The sequence below is a fragment of the Corvus kubaryi genome, unplaced genomic scaffold, assembly GCF_017639235.1.
Source record: "Corvus kubaryi isolate FWS band 111438036 unplaced genomic scaffold, C.kubaryi_AGA036_p1.0 37397, whole genome shotgun sequence".
Taxonomy (NCBI): domain Eukaryota; kingdom Metazoa; phylum Chordata; class Aves; order Passeriformes; family Corvidae; genus Corvus; species Corvus kubaryi.
In genome coordinates this window covers 9,298,596-9,315,603 of record NW_024581136.1, presented here as the reverse complement: position 1 = coordinate 9,315,603, position 17,008 = coordinate 9,298,596, and the positions used below count along the sequence as shown (strand labels likewise).

The 17,008-nt window shown below is 36.9% G+C and overlaps 1 protein-coding gene across 4 annotated transcripts in view; it reads right to left on the bottom strand.

Moving 5' to 3' along the window:
- ATP13A3 (ATPase 13A3) overlaps positions 1–17,008 on the bottom strand; it is a 57,005-nt gene that overhangs the window by 19,228 nt on the left and 20,769 nt on the right. For all 4 annotated transcript variants that reach the window (XM_042042486.1, XM_042042485.1, XM_042042487.1 and 1 more), the window contains exons 3-16: positions 15,933–16,106; positions 15,221–15,391; positions 14,853–14,923; positions 11,156–11,236; positions 10,365–10,434; positions 9,394–9,528; positions 8,550–8,622; positions 7,672–7,803; positions 6,465–6,644; positions 3,461–3,618; positions 2,612–2,800; positions 1,635–1,696; positions 882–1,032; positions 674–790 (exon numbers count right to left, since the gene is read on the bottom strand). In XM_042042486.1, the coding sequence (XP_041898420.1) occupies positions 674–790; positions 882–1,032; positions 1,635–1,696; positions 2,612–2,800; positions 3,461–3,618; positions 6,465–6,644; positions 7,672–7,803; positions 8,550–8,622; positions 9,394–9,528; positions 10,365–10,434; positions 11,156–11,236; positions 14,853–14,923; positions 15,221–15,391; positions 15,933–16,106 (1,764 nt within the window). The remainder of the gene's footprint in view (positions 1–673; positions 791–881; positions 1,033–1,634; positions 1,697–2,611; positions 2,801–3,460; positions 3,619–6,464; positions 6,645–7,671; positions 7,804–8,549; positions 8,623–9,393; positions 9,529–10,364; positions 10,435–11,155; positions 11,237–14,852; positions 14,924–15,220; positions 15,392–15,932; positions 16,107–17,008) is intronic.

Genomic DNA, 17,008 nt, shown 5'->3' with positions numbered 1-17,008 from the left:
AGTAAGTTTCAAGAATGTTCAGATGTCAACTACTGCAAAGTAATTGCTGCTGTGCACGTGACACTGAGCTCTGAACAAAAGAAAGACACTTTTATGTACTACAAAATATGACTCATACAGATGAACTGACCTGTTATACTCTCCCACTACCCTGTGATAATCTGGATATACATTCACATGCTTAAAATTTCCCTTCGTGAAATATTTAAAAATACTTCAAAATACAGCTAGAACGAACTTTTAAATCTGCTAAGTACATTTTGTTTTTTTACTCAGCACTTAATATATCTCTAAGGTACAACAGTGGCAGAATTCCACACCACACAGTGACGTTAACAAATGATTGTTGTAACTGAAACTGCAAGGTGAGCACACCTAAGCACCTCATTAACACAGTAGGAATTTGGTAACAACACCAATATTAAAAGGTGTAAGCTCAAAAAGCGTTTCTGTACTTTATAACCAGTCTGTAAAGGTAATAATGCTGACACTGTTTGCTCACCTTGAAAGTGGCATATACTGAACCACTACCTTCAACAACGGTTTAAACATGCTTGTTGTGTCTTTGCCATCAAAACCCTCACAGTTCTGATCATGTTTCAGTTTTATCAGCCAGAACCACAGCATACAGTAAAATGTGTTTCTTTAAATCAATTGTTTTGAGTTTTTATACCATTTCTTGATCTGTTGCTTGCTTGGATTCTGGGGAAAGTTGTTTTGAAGGTCGAACCACTGTCGGCATGATTTGATTATGAAGGGCTGTTTCCTCTTCAGTTGCTTCTTCTAAAATCTGTATTTAAAAAAAAAAATCAACTAATTTATACATTCATTAACTTTGACTTGTTCATAACGCAATTTTCAGGGAAAAAACCAGCACTTACCCATCCTATTGCTTCAAACATCTTCAAATCAAGCGGATCCCCAGAAAGTACCCCTTCAATTTTTGTAAGGGAATGACAAGTTGCCATGCAAGCAACAAACTCTGACTTCTGCAAGCTCTCACTGCAAGCCCTCTCTTCCGGCAAAAGGAAACTGAAACAATGAAGTAATAACATACTTAGCACTGTAATTATTTATTATGAGCCATTTCAAAAGGTTTGTTTAGATTAACAGAAGAAAATTGACTGCACAAGTCCCTTCACTTGTATTTTCACACATCACAGAAAACAAATTAGGACTCTGGGCTGGAATCTTCAGAAACCATGACAACTTCTTCCTCCTTCAAACACTGAGTGTTCATTCCCTGTCTAGGTTGATGTCTCATACAAAGCCCTCTTATCACTTTGTACTTAACTTAATTAGCTAATTCAGCTAGTAAGATAATTCATTTTAGCAGCCTGAACAGTCATCGCTTAGGAGGACAGGATTAAAGAAACATGCAACAGTATCTGCAACAGTTTTGCAGTATGACCCTAATGAGGTCTCAGACTCTAACAAATAAAATTCTACCTCAGCTTTGCTGGGGAGTTGTAACTTGCACTACACCTAAACCACAGTTTAAGTGGCACTCCTACAGCTCATTACAGAAATGTAAACATATATGAGCTCACACTGAATTTTCTATTCTATTCTGCTGAAGCTGTTACACTACAACTGAGGATCATATTTACTATCAGCTCTGAGCTCATCCTTACCGAGCATTTTCCACCCGCTGAATTCCCCAAAGATCCAAGCCATCCTCAGTAAGTGTGCCAGTCTGCAAAAGAGACCAAGGGGCATGGCATGAAGAAAAAGCCTTCAGAAATAAATTATCTTCAGGCAAAGTAAAAATTAGCAGCTATTTAAGCTAATTGCACTTGAACAATATATTTTCTTTCATTTTCACATACAAATCAAGACTACGGGACAGAAAATACAGTGTAATACTTGCTTTTTGCTAGTAACTAAGTTCCAAGCCTGTTAAATAACTTTAAAAAACATTCAAAGCAGTCATGCCCCTCACTAGAGACAGGACAAATTAAAATCCAAAGATTTTAAGGGTCTGTTTAATCATCAGTATACATCATCTCAATATCCAGGGACTGGGGACAATGGAAAACAGGGACTAAACCATTAGTACTATCTTACATAGTTAGAACAGTAACTGAAATGTATTTACAAATGAAATAATACATTTAGTATCAGATTTTATCTCAATAAGTATAAGGAGGAGAATGGATTTTATCTAGGAAGCAGCCAACAGCAAAGAATTCTGTCTAGCAGCATTACTCTTTCACTCATGTTTCGTTGAGGAATCTTAACAAAATATGCTCACTCAGCTTTTCATTGAAATGAGTAAAAATGAGAAAAAGTCTGACTCCACACTGAGTTCTTCAGAAGCTTGTGTTCTAAACAAACCTGTTAGTAAGCCTCTACTCTCACATTTCTGATGTGCCAGTAGTTAAGATGGGACTTGGAAGTCTTAAGGTAAGAAAGCAGCTCTATTACAACATTTTAGAGAAGATTAAATTAAGAGACTTAACAGATGGTAAACACTGAATATCTGGAAGCTAACAGATCACAAATGTTCTAACTTATATGAAAAGTAATGCGTTTTCCTTTTTTGCCTACACAAATTCCCTTTTCTAAGACAATGCCCCTCCAGGTGGCAAGTTTTCAAAATTCACCTAACCTTATCAAAACACACAAGGTTCAGCTGGCCACAAATATTTATCCTTTGTGGGCTGATGCAGAAGATGCCAATTTTTTTCAACCTTCTTTGTGCATAAACAATGCCAGCAGTCATAGCAGCAGGGAGTGCTGGAGGCACCGTGATAGTGATAATGTCAAGAGACTCGATGATGATGGTATGAGCTGGAACCTGCAACAGAGGTCAGAGTTAATGAACAAGAACTCACTGCTTACAGATTCACTATCCCACTGAAGTGCTACCAAGAGTAAAACCCACACATTGTTTTCCCCAGTACAGCGTGTTCTGGATTGCCCAGAAATTTAGCACAATCTTCACCCATATTCAGCAACCATAATAATCCAGTCCTAAATTATCCACAATGCATAACTTCAAATTTGCACTTTAACCCCTGGAAATATATTACTTTAAAACATTAGCTGAATAATGCAGAATTTTTTGAGAGGAAAAAAAAACAAACCAAAAAAGTTAACAGTTATCAGGTTATTTTTTGATAAGGATTTTTTTTCCTGCAGCATGTTTTAGATGTGCTGTATCCTATTTTTTCCAACTGTATATAAGTCAGATAGTAATCTTACATATAACAAAGATAAAAATCTAGTAATTGGATCAAGAGAAATCAAGTTTAACTCAAATTTCTCTGTAAGATATTCAAATTCTGCTTCTGTGCTGAATTTTATTCTCAGTAACCTTGTCTCATTTCATTGATATAAAACGGAGCAAAAAAAAATCACTGTAAATCAAATTGCTTCTCATCATCTTAAGTGTGATGGAAGTCATGATCACTCTTTTCTAAAATATGGCAATTCTGGACCAGAAATGAAAACATACCTCATTTAAGATGCTATTGACAATTGTGTAAAGAAACCCAATGCCTGCCACCACCACCAGAGACAGGAGAAACAAATAGGCATCTCTGTAGAGCTTAAAATCAGTTGGCTTTGGATACAGTATGGAACGAACAAGCTGTCCTTTAGCAGTACTAAAGCCTAGAAATAAAAAAGGAGTTAAGTTATTAAAAGTATGAACAAAAGCAAAGCTATTCAAATATATTAAAAACCTCAATAAAACCCTCAAGCTACTAATTTCATTACAACTGTGTCTCAATATGCATAGCAGATGTTTTGCAATACTGTAATTAAGGTGCTTTAAAAATGTACATGCACATCCTACTAAGAGCTTCTCTCCTATGGCAAGGACATGCAGCTGATGCAAACAAACCCCTCCTCAGCAGCAGCAGCAAATCCTCACATGGTTTGGCCTGGCAGAGTTTGTTGTAGTGCATTTTGTCCCTCACAGTGCAGAGCTAGTGGGTATATTTATTATCTAATTAAGCCAGTCCTTGCAAAAAAGAAAATTAAGATATTCAGAATCCAACATTACATGCTTAAATGGCAAGTCTCCATAAGGTCCCTTGACAGCCAGAATGAAAGATTCAAGAAATCTGCAATGCAGGGAGTCATCTTCTGGAGAAATCTACCTCTTGATGGCATTTTGACAACTAAACTCGGAGACTACCCTTCTAAAGGTCTTACAGTTGAACAACCAACAGATATCCCAACGTCCTCCTTGAACCTTTGCTTCAATGGCTAAAGAGGCCAACATTAATGCCCAATTTTGTGTGCTCAAAACATTTTCCATCTGCTTAGACTTCGAAGTCTATTACTACAACCTAACATCAATGCCAGGTCTTCTGGCATTAGTAACAGCTCCCTGACAGCTTCTCAGTCTGCAAGCCACCACTGCAAAGGCTGAGTCCTCCACTCTGACATTTGGCATACAGGATTTTACCAAAACAGAGCAACTATGGCATCACTCTTAAAGTGGATGAGCTCATCACAAGAGGAAAATGCATGAAGCGTCCAGGCTTTGAATCTGCTACTGTAGAATACAAGCCATGGGCCTGTTCAGAGAAGTTCACCGTGTCTGTATGTACTTGAGAATTTAGCAATGAGTGTTTTGTAATTCAACATAGTGGTCAACAAAAAATCAGAACTATTTCTACTTTTTTTCACATGGTTTTGCAGAAGGTTCTGCAGCTACACAGGATAGAGCAAAACAATAAATGCAAACCTCATGGGATGTCTTTGGAACACACTGGATGTACAGATAACTTTAGTGGACAATTCTGTTCTCTAAAGCAAAATAACCAGTTTTGAATTCTTTTCAATTACAAACAGGAGCTACAATGACATCCATCAACTGAGTTTTAGGAGGAAAGAAATGAATACATTTTATGTGTATTTCAGCTGTAACATCAAACATGTCAAGTTAAAGGCTTAACTTGAAGAGTACTATGAGTATAGTCCCAGCAGCTCAATCTTATATCCTGGTTTATAAAAAGATTAGGACTACATGCCTCTGCACACAACCATATAGAGTTCTGTTCTCCTAGATCTTTTAAGGACTAAATTTTAAAGTACCTTCAATTTTGTGGCATTTCCCTCCCTCATACAAAAGGATTTTTTCTGGTCTCAGTGTGAGAGAATGACTTTAGTTCTTACTATCAGACATCTTAGGAGCAAGAAGCTACAAGTGCTGTGACATCTATCCAGTTCTGTGGAGAGGGAAATTCCCTACTAGCCTAAAAACTGTTCCTGTAAACGAGACAGGAGAACAGAGGATTTTTTATCACTTTGCTCCTCTCTCTATACATAGCCACAGCAGGAAAAGCACGTTTGTGCATACATAAAACCTGAATAAAGCCCGTAGAGCGGAATTCATCCTGTTTACAACAGGAGCTAACTCGGACCTGCCATGGGCAAAGAACATTTTACCAACTTCCAATGTCAGGGCAGTAAGACTCAGTGTGCTGGGAGCAATTGCAATGCTCCTTGTAAGAGTTACAGACCACGGTATCAGACTTTAAAAAAAAAGGTACTATCCTTCCTGCAGAGCAGAAGTAACAGGCCTTCAGCAGCTCATTTCTGTTGCTGTTTGGGCTCACTTTGTTGTACATGCACACCAGGCTGGGCACAGGAAATTTATTTAAGAAACAAAACAAGTTGAGAGGGATATTATTAAAAGGCAGATGTGTTCAAGGGAAGGAAAATATCTCTTTGAAAGATAAGACTAATAAAAGCCTCAAGAAAGAGAACAAAACAAAAAATCATAACTTTTACTTCTAAAGCAGACTAACTGAAGGTGAAAAGAATACACCAGAGTTAGGAAGCAGCTAATTAGGATGAAGTTATTTGCTGGAAAATTTGCTTTAAGTAGGAGTCTAATCAATGCAGTCCAATTTCTTCTATCTAATTCTATTGTACCTAGATTATAGCTTGCATTCATTTATTTTGTGGTAATTTTCTTAAGATGATCTTTGTAAAGCAGAATCCTACAATTGTACTGGCCTGTACAATTGGTTTTCATAGAATATCTGTATTAATTAACCCCAAATCTCTAACATATGAATTAGCATTTCTGTAGACAGATCAAATTCATTTTTTAAGCAAATGTTACGTACTTTGAAATAAGTATAGGCAAACATAAACATTTGGCATGAATGTCTGTTAAAATAGCTGTTCCCCACTACCCACCCAATCTGATGGTATTTTCCAAGAGGCACATGCAGTTCAACCAATGCACTATAAAACAATATCAAAAGGACATGAAAACCTATTCAAATAAGTTTTAAATTGATGCTGAAGACTGATTCACTTTCTTGCTTACCAACTGTTAATCTTCAGACCATCATCTGGTTTTATTATGGTTTTAAGACTTTTATCAAACTATTTGGGGTATATTCCTTTACCCAAGCTTAGCAGTATCAGCCAGTTGACACACACCAACAAATGGGAGTAGTACATTAACAAGGGATAAACCCAACAATCAATACCTGTTCTCACTACCAGAGCTTTGACCAACTCTCCAGTGTAGAACCGGGTCTGAATGACATTGGTTCCACAGAACAGCGTGTGCCGCTTGTGCACTTCGGGACTGTAGATCTCATCTCCCACTGCTTTTGGATATTCCGAAGGATTTGGCAGATTAATCTTTGTGACAGGAACACTTTCACCTTAAAGGAAAGAAAGTCTCTAAGCAAGATCAAAGAACAGACATTTTTTCATTCACAACTGTGAGTAGAATAATATAATCTCACTCCACCAGCATGCAGGCAGAATTACGGAAGTAATCTTCCTTTCAGCATATTATTAGGTAGTCCCTCACCTATTAGCCTCAGCTCAGCAGAGTCCTTACCCAAATGCTATTTAACTCTATTCCTTAGTCACCAATACAGCTTTTATGCCCCTTACTTCAAATCACACAGATGTAAAACAGAGTTCATTAAACAAAACCAAGACAAGCTTCCTTCTCTTGCTGAAAAGCATCACCCCATCTTTACTCAGAAAAACTAGAAGCTGAAGAAAATTATTCTCACCTCCTTTGGTGACCAAGTGCACTCAAGCTAGGGCTGCAATCAGTTTTTATCAGTTGCTAGCAGCAGCAAGAGGATCAAGTATATTCAAAAAAACTGAATATGACAGAACACAATCTCTGAACTATAATCTTCTAAAGGCTGTCAATTTGGACAGATTATCCTAAGAGTAACAAGAAGTCCATTCTAGTCACTGAAGCTGTCCTTTAAATACATCAGATCCCTGATTTCAGAGTATGCAGGCACAACTTGAGATAATAATTTGTGGTTTTAAATACAGTAGAACATTCTACTCACTACCTTCATTTTTGGAAGAAGCTAAAAAGTTTGGGCAAAAATTTTCTGAAGAAGCAGGCTTCAGAACTCCGTCTGCACTGAGAACACCAAGTCAAGAGGCAGGAAGACAAACTATCAAAGAGAAATCTTTTTAACAAGAAACCATCATTCATTTTTGAAGTTTCCAAGCAGTATCAGGGTAGCTGTTGCAGATAAGCAGGACACAAGTATATAAGTTCTTAGGAACATGTCTAATTGTAAGAACATACACATTTCAAACAAAATAAACATATCCACTTCTGCTAAAACATACTTCAAGTAAGAAGCCACACTTATTTTGTATAAACTAATACATTTAGCCATGCAGCACTGTGTATCAAGTTTACTTTACCTGTTAGCATACTTTCATTTACAATGCAAGTCCCACTGAGCAGTACTGCATCACAGGGCATAATTGTCCCATTGGATGGAATCAACATGGTATCTCCAGGCACGAGGTCGGTGGAAAGGATTTCTTCTATTTCTGAATATTAAAACACAAACAAGTTTACTTGAAAACAGCCACCATCTACAACACCTGATAAAGATCCTCACATCCAAGATCCAGGTGGTGACAAATAAGACTATACTTCATTTCATTAATGGCATGAAGTGATTTTAAAAATATACAGAAAAAGCCATTGATTTGCTCCAATTCCACCACAGATTAAACTAAACTCCAGAGCACACGGATAGAGTTCATCAGGACAAATGAAAGGAATCAAGCTTATACAAAAGATATTAACAATTAGCTACAGTGTAACTTCAGTATAAAGACATGAGTCCAACAGAAATGTATGTCTTAAAAAACAATACCATGCATCACAACCTTTTGGATACCACACCTTTAACTACTGTGGTATCCAAATCAGCAGAAGTTCAGAAATCATCTTGCAGTCTTTGTTGGCTAATAAATAGTAATGGAGACCCAACACATGCACATCTTTAAGTCAAGAAAAAAACTAGAATGACAATTACATAAGTGGAATGGTAGAGAATGAGAAACAGCAAAAGAACAAGCACCTAATCTAGAACAAACCTGACACTCACTGAAAATACCATCTAGAAGACTAACCCCGAAAACATTACACTAAATCCCACTTTGAACTCCTTTTCCCATGCAATTTTGCTACGGAATGCAAGCATTTCAAGAACAGATGCAGAACCACTTTACACTCACACTTCATGAACAATTTAAATTCAACCTTCCAAGCCACCAGTGAAATTTACCTTGGTTTCCTCTGCAGACAGAGACCCTTACAATGCTGTGAGCTGCTACCATGTCATGTAACATAACATATTGCTGCAAAGGGGAGAAAAGTTCATTATTCAAAAGCACAGCTTATCTTCTTCTAAATGCACATTCTAGCTCCACAGTTAAAAGTGATGAGATTCTCTACTAATGTTCTTTAACAACAAAATGCTACTCAAAACATTCACTTGAACACAGTTTAGAAAACTTATGGGCAAATAAAGTTTGAGTGCATCAACCTGTACAGGCTCCTATTTTTAACAGCATTCTGGAAGCAAATATGCACTGTCATGCAAAATCTTATAAAATCATTTGGTCATTAACATAAAAAAGTAAAAGCTGCAGTGATTGTATGAACTTGAATTAAGGTAAAAGTTGTTTGGGTTTTTTTGGCTCTCATCTGAATTCAGAGATTGCAATTTAAGGATAATTACTACTTCGATTTCCATCAGCTAAGTCTACAGAGAAAATCGAATCACCAATTTAACAATCCACACATTTCACTGGTGCTCAATTCTGTAGGGCCTTTTCAAACAAGGAAACAATGCAAGATGGAATCACTACTGTCAATAAAACTTGGTTCATAAACTTGTGTCCGGGTTTTATTTAAGCAAGGTAGTGTTTCTGTTATCTGAGGCCAACCTATTGTCTGCAAAGGTCTCAAAGAAAACTATAAATCTTTCAGCTCCAAGAGGCAAAATGCATAACAATATTCTACCTGTATAGCTCTGGAAAATTCTTAAAGATTTGTAGGCAATTTCACAACAAAATAAGGCAATCAGTAAGAAACCAAAAAGATGCCTCTATTTTCTTTGAGCTTACCTTTCTAATGGTGTAGAGTGAGCTAACAATGGATATTACAGACATAATCACAATTGCTAATGCATAGTAGTGATACTCATCAGTGATCCACAGTATCACACTGAACAACTGGAAAATGTAAAAAGGGTTGAGAACCTAGAAGAGTGACAGAACATTCAAGTTAAACCAAAAGGTCACATGCGTTCTCCATCAGAACAAAGCTGAAATTACCCTCCTCCAGGGAGGAGACAGTTTTAGTTCCTTATACATAATTTTTGTTTGGTTTGCCAAAATGATCCTTTTTTTCACTACTTCCTCAGCCCCTCAAAAGCACAGTTCTCACTAAAATAATACACAAATACAGACTTTGAAGACTGCATGCATTTTCCCCTACACCTCAAAACAAGGAAATGGGAATATCGCATGCACCTTAAGTGACAATTCTTAAACCAACTGGGATGTTATTTTCTATTTCTTCTTAATAAATGCCCTGCCACCTTCAGTTCTTACTCCGCTTGATCAGATTAGAGAGTTTCTTTGTCCAAAAGTTCTACTGTGCATTATAATAACAAACCAGGTATTGAAAGCCACCTAATACAAGGAAAATGGAACAAATCCAACAGAAGTATATACAACACCACATTTGATTTGCTGCGTATGTTGTAATATACAATCCCTGAGCTCCTCATGGAGAACACAGTAATTTCATGTTTTAAATTAACTACAAAAAATAAATAAGATGTTGAGCCTTTCAAAGAATTCTGACATGTTTTCTAATGTCCTTACTAAGGCACCAGGCGGTGAACTCTGGAGAGCTTGTAGCTGGGGCTTCTTTGATCCTTAGCTCTAAGGAGAGCTGGACAGCTCAAAAAAATTGTCCATATGATTTTGTCTTACAATGGTGGGCTCTAGGGGAAGGTTTCCAATTGCACTTGAAGCAACTTTCAATGATATACCTTTTGTCTTTAATTTTGTTAAAGAAAAGATTTTACCTCCTTAACGAGAAGCTTAAAAATGGAAGGCACTTTCACAGCAATTTCATTTACTCCATAGAATGCTTTCCTGCATTAAAAAAGAAAAATACCAAAAAAAAGTTAAGATTTTTATTAGGAGTCTTACTGATGTCAAAGTAATTCCACTAATATGATAAAGTATAACGTGTCCTTAAATCTGTGACTCCCTTCTTATTTATCATAGTTTCAAAAAGTGCTTTTCAGAAAACATTTACCTAGTGAGATGTTCCAATACAAAGATAATCATTTTATACTTCAATTTAAACTGTACCTTATTTTCAGGTTCTTTCATAACAAGATTTCCCTGTAAACTCTGTATGGGTCCAATGTTATTAAATATGTCATTCTGAAAGCCAGTATGTAATTCTCATTAACTTAAGCCTAAACAAGTGTTAACTCTTACCCTGCAGTAAGACGCTGTTTTCAAGGTCCTGTATCTTAGTTTTATTCTTACAATGAAAAAAGGCAAATCCTGAAAGGGGGAGCAAGAAACCAAGCTCTGATGGGATCTGAGCTGATTAAATGACAGTGACACGAAAAAGCCCTTAAAATTATCTGAGGGGAAGGTTTTTATCGTAGAAAAACACACAAATTGCCAGAAGATGAATTGATGAGCAAGCAGATGCTTCCACATTTGAACCTGTATGAAGGTCTTATTTTCAAAAAAATCAGACACTGATCACTCCGTTGTCTTCTGGGCTTTTTAACACTCTGAGCACAGGTAATGAAACATAAACAATTCTTCCCTTTAAATACTACTGCAGTATTACCTGTAATCATGCATTCCCTTTGTCAGTCCTGTGCTGTGTTCGTTATGAATTGCAGAGCAGAAGGTAGATTCATCTAGACCTCTAAGTAAAGGAAAAATCAGTAAGTTATTTAAGAAACCTGATATTTAAAATTAAGTTTTCAGTGACTCAAAAGAGCTAGGTCTTTGTGAAGAGGTATACACTGTTTTACACAGCAACTGCACATACCAGTGAGACATTAAAAGCAGTCTTCTTGTTGATATATCTTACTCTGTAGGATAGTCAAACCAATTTCATATAAAATAGAGACACTTAAAAAATTAAGTAGAATACTAGCATAACCAGTATTCAAAGGTCTCTAAAAAGTGAGCAAGTTTTATAAAACATTATACGAAATCAATAGGGATTCACATTTCTTCAAATTATCTTTATCTGACTCTAAGTAGCAATGGAAGTATTTTAGAAATAATTATTAATCAATTTATTAAATAAATCTATACCACAGCTATTTTGCAGCATCTTACTATCACAGTGTTATTCATGACTAGGAAAAATACATTCTGTATTTTCAGTTCTTTCTTATCACCAGAAGACTGATTTTCACAGGACTTCTCCACATGCTGTGAAAGCCAATGCTGTGCTTCAGGAAATCTGCAGACATGCAGAAGCACCTGAAACATCATTATGTTTACAGCTATGGGATTGTGTTAACTACGAAACTCTGTAAATCAGATGTATGCTGCCCAATATCCAGGCATTTTCTTATGGACATACTCTGGAAGCACAGGAAAATATCATCACCTTCCAAAAGGCTTTCACAGATGCCCTGACAAAACCAGCACTATTCCACACAAATCTTTTTTATATTGGATATCTATTAAGTTATCTATCAAAAATGATTCAGAGTCGTCCCAGTAGAAAGAAAAAAACCACCCAACTCTTTACTGTGCATATTTAGTAACAATTACTTCCATTCTCTGTAACACAAGGAAAGCTTTAAATATCCTCACTACTGCAAAGCCGAGGATCACATTTCCACCAACTGCATGTACAAGAACAGAAGACAAAAATTATGTGCCAACCTGGCCCTAGGTTTACAAAGTTTCCCTAAAACTTTTTAAGTTCAAGGATTGTAAAAATACTATCTTAGATTTAAAAATACACAAAACTCTGTTAATAGCTGTGTCTTTCCTCCCACTATCACAAAAAAAATCTTTCTTTTCCTGCAGGAAAAGAAATGTAACTGGATTTAAGGAGGGTCCCTAAATTTAAGTGCTTTATACACAAATATGTATACCTATGTGTGCAATGTCTATGTAAAGACAGAGCTTCTAGCAGGACATTCTCTGCTTTTTTTTTTTAATTCAGTCTGCTACAGACTGAATTCCCAGGGCATTAATAATAATAATAAAAAAAATCCCTGTGTGCAGCATTTAGTATATAAAGCACTCATCAACCCACTCAGAAATTCAGTTGACAGTAGCTAAAGCAAAACAGACATCCAAGGTCAGAGTTGCATCCTCTTTGGCTATGTGACCAAGTCTGACTTAGTCCAAGAACAATTACACGTGCATTTCCTGTGTTTAAAACAGTGATCTTAATATTATGGTAATATAAAAAGAACAATGATATGAAACTCAAGCTCTCATAACTGAATTAGTTGCCCAAGAAATCTTAATTTGCCTCCCTTCTGTGTCATGCTAAGCCTTTCATTATGTGATCAAACTGTTCTGTCTCTGGGTACTTGCGTAACCAGCTGCCCAAAGTGAATGTTCCTCATGCTGCAGTGTTGTGCTTAGACCACAACTACAGGCGTGCTGCCTGCCTTAAGGGTTTTACTATAAAGCCTTCTGTCTCACAGACTCTCTCTTTACAAGTATTAACTTGATTCTCTACCATGTTATTAGGTGATATCAATTTTTGGTTTATATATACAAACTGAAGAGCAGAATAAGAAAACATATCTTGGAAAAGGACAAATTTTTTAAGACTCCAGAGCATTTATCATTCACAAGCTCAGATACTACTTTGCACATGGTATCTAGTACTTCACTACACAACCACTCCTTTAGAGAAGTTGTAACAAACTGGCATTTTTATCTGACCTTGTGGAAAAGTGACTTAGTGCTCTAACAGTATCCAGTATGTCTCGGATCCAGTTCTTTCTCCTCTTTATTATTCAATAGCTAAATAATCATGTCCAGCTCAGCTACTGTACCTGACTAAACAAGTGGCCAGGCTCAGTCATGGCTAATACACCAAACAAATGAAAGTTTGGCTTATCAGCAAGAATGTGATTGAATAAATGCTCACATAACTTCACAGGCATATCTGAGATTTTTCCAGGGCTTACAAATTGGCTGAGTTATCAGAAGAACATCAAAAGGCACAGTCAAACAGCCGCAAATGCCAAGTTTCAAGTCACTGCTTTAATGCTGAGGAACAACACTTTTTTCTAAACACATGGAGTAGTATGATTTTTTCCCAATACCTGTTCTTAACATACAAATACAGTTTCTTAATCTCAGCTGTGGGAACTATTCCCTTTGAACAGTTTAAACTAGGAGCACTATAGGCATGAAAACAGGAGCCCGCAATGCAAAATGACAAGTGTCGCTACCCACACAACTGTATTTCATGGGAAGCTTAGCAAAAAAAATGCATACAAAGCTTTTAATGATTTACTCAAGAACTGAGACATTTCCACCCTCCCAGATGAAGACTGTTCAGTTTTGTAATTGCTTGTGTTATAATAATTTCTTAAAATTGTTTTCATTGCTGATAACTTTCCATATTATTTGCACACACTTTTTTTGGAAAAAACAACATTGGCAAAGTATGTTTCTTCTAAGAGAAATTTTGGCTGTTTTGCTTTCCTTCAGCCACAGTCATGAATTTTTTCTATATGTAATGCTTGAACTTCTCCACATGATGGTTCAATGCAGTGAACACTGATTTAAGTTTAAAAGAGGTTATATTTCTGATCTGAATTTATCATTTTAATGTGCAGTTGCCAAAAGTGGACAAGCCTGTGCTCATTTAACTTGTGGCACTATGAGAAGGCCTTATCACAGAAAGAAAAACTTTCTTCTTCAACACTAACATCATGCAACAGTGCTGCTGGATAAGAGAAAATACAGTGCATCACAAGCTAGTACTGCCCACTAAAAGACCTTTTTTATCAGCGCAATAGACCTGGTTTTGTTACTAAAGAGTAACAAAAGATGGATCAGATCCAGCTCAACTGCACTAAAACATAGCAGCAGACCCGCACAAAGATGAGCAAAAACGGTATTTGCTGAATTCCCCTTCTTCCTAGATACTCCTTACGGGTCTAGCTCAGCAACACAAAAAACATAAGTTATTCCATCATAAGCAAAGTTTTTGAGTGTTTATAGAAGCAGTACTACTGTCTATGAACGGGTGCTCTGATTCTCAAATAACACTCCAAGAAAAGGCAAAAAGCCTGCAGAGGCATGCAGCCTGTCGCCCTACACAACTCACGCTTGATAAAGGCAGATTAAACAAACACCTTCTTTCCAAATTCACACCGAGTTAAAATCACCCTGCACTCACTGTGGTTCAAACAAAGACTCAAAGAGCTAAAATAGCTGGTCAGGAAATAACACCAATTTTCAGCATATTTTTAGGCATGCTATTGTATTTTTTTTTTAAATGCAGTTTGAAGCACAACGTATAAGAAAAAAGGATTTCTTACCGTACAACATCAAAACTTTGAACTGAATCATTCCAAAAGTACTTCACACTGTGATGTGTGAAGTAACGAATCTGTAAGGGCAACAAAACATAGATGTTAAACTGGTATCACTTAACACCTCTCTTCTGACTTTATTCTCAGAGGTGACAGAAAGTGAATTTAGAAAAGCTTCACTGAAAAATGAATACTTTTCTTTCAACATAATCTTTCAAGCTTTCCACAATTTCCAGAAACAGGTTATTGAGGAGATTTCTGTTCCATGAGTTAGCCTTTCAAACAAAAGTAGCAGCTCACATGTACTGCACTGTGTGTATTTATTCTCAATAGTACTTGAGAATTAGCCAGCATAGTATTGCAGGTTTACTTACAGGCAAATATTTTTTCGAATCGTTTTTATTCTCTTCTGCAGCAGATTCAGAGAAATGAACAGCATGGCCATTTGAAACCTTGTGCACTAGAGGGTTAGGATTCCGTAAAGGATTGGCTCCCAAAGAAGGCATAACACGAACCTTTGCACAAAACCATATCTTGAATTCATCCTTAAAAAGAGGGGGGGGAAAATGATCTAGTCAAAAGAGCATTTAAACAGCATTTTACTACAACAGCTGTAGCAAAATCACAGATAATAGATTAGCAGAGCCCATACAGAACTACAGAACATTATCTCCAAGTTAATATCAGCTACCTTAAGAATAACTTACTTTCTACAATTCTAAAAGCGTATTTTTTGCACTTGGGTCAGCAGTTACACCTTACTTCAACCAATGTATCTTTGCTGAACAAGGGAGGGGAAACCATGTTTCAGCTTATATGAACAAGGTATTTGTTCTGTAACTTTTGATGACAACAGCATTCAAGTATTTAATTCTTAAAACTGCACGATAAACTATTTGCTATGCCCACTGCAAACAGCTGTCAGTCTTCCCACAGAAGCAGCAAAGCTACGCACAAGTCCCAGGGAGCAGAGTTCTGCAGTGCTGTAAAACACAGTCATGTCTACACTGCAAGGCAAGGACTGGAGTAATCTAGCAAGCAGAAGGACCTGCAAACAGGGAGAAGCACATCCCTCTGCACACTTACAGTTGTTCTCAGCAGAACCACCTCACAGTCTTTAAGCGCGCTCCTTTTGCACGTTGCTTTCACGCGCCACTGGGGCATCCAGTAGAGGAGGAGGAGGAGAAAGCCACCAGAACAGATCACTCCTACAGTAACTAGCACCAACTTCCAGCGACACAGATCATAGCCATAGATCTCCTGCATGGAAGTAGAAACAAGTAATGATGACTCTCTTTAATTATTCTGGCTCAGGATGCCAACATTAGTTTTTCATAATGTGCAGTATTTAAAGCAAATCAAATTTCAAAACCATTTCCTCTTTTTTCTTTTCTGGGGGAAGGAAAGATTTGAAACACTTAATACACGATGGAGTGGAAGCAAAAAGGAACAGTTTTGCTTAGTCAGAAATATAAACATCAATAAAAGCCTGACAGAGGCAGATCATCCACACGGTGTAAAACATTTCATGGCAGGACCTGTCTCCTCTCTGCACTGCTCCCTAAGGACTGACGTTGCTACACAACCTGCTCTACCTCCCAGAGAACATTTCTGACCATGACACAGCACAAGTTAGCTGAACGTTTAAGAGCAAAAGCATGTGGTTTTGCCAAATGCTAATTTTATGACATAGCATTTCATCAGCTAGCATTCACAGTGAATTATTACTGCAGGCTGAATTTTATACATTCTAAAAAAAACCATAAATACATCAAACACCACTTTTTAGTAGAGAATCTTGCTTATATTGCCTGCCATTTAACAAGAAATGCTACTTTACAAACTCCAAGCCACACTCAAAGGTTCTGTAACTTGCACCAGTTAGAAAAATCCTTCTCCCATTAAAAAAACCCCAAGTATTCAGCGTGCAAGCACCAACTTAACTTGATGACAACCAGGAACAGAAAATAATTTAGTGATTTACTGGATACTGTGTTACATTCCTGAGTTTCACATTACATCATCAGATTATATTTCCTGCTGTAAAAGGGCGATGAAGTTTCCCATTGAGTCCCACCCATTGTTCATATTGACATTAACTTCTCGGATTTTTTCACTTTTCATTAAACAGTGCTGGAAATTGTTTAAACTCCTTTCCTAAG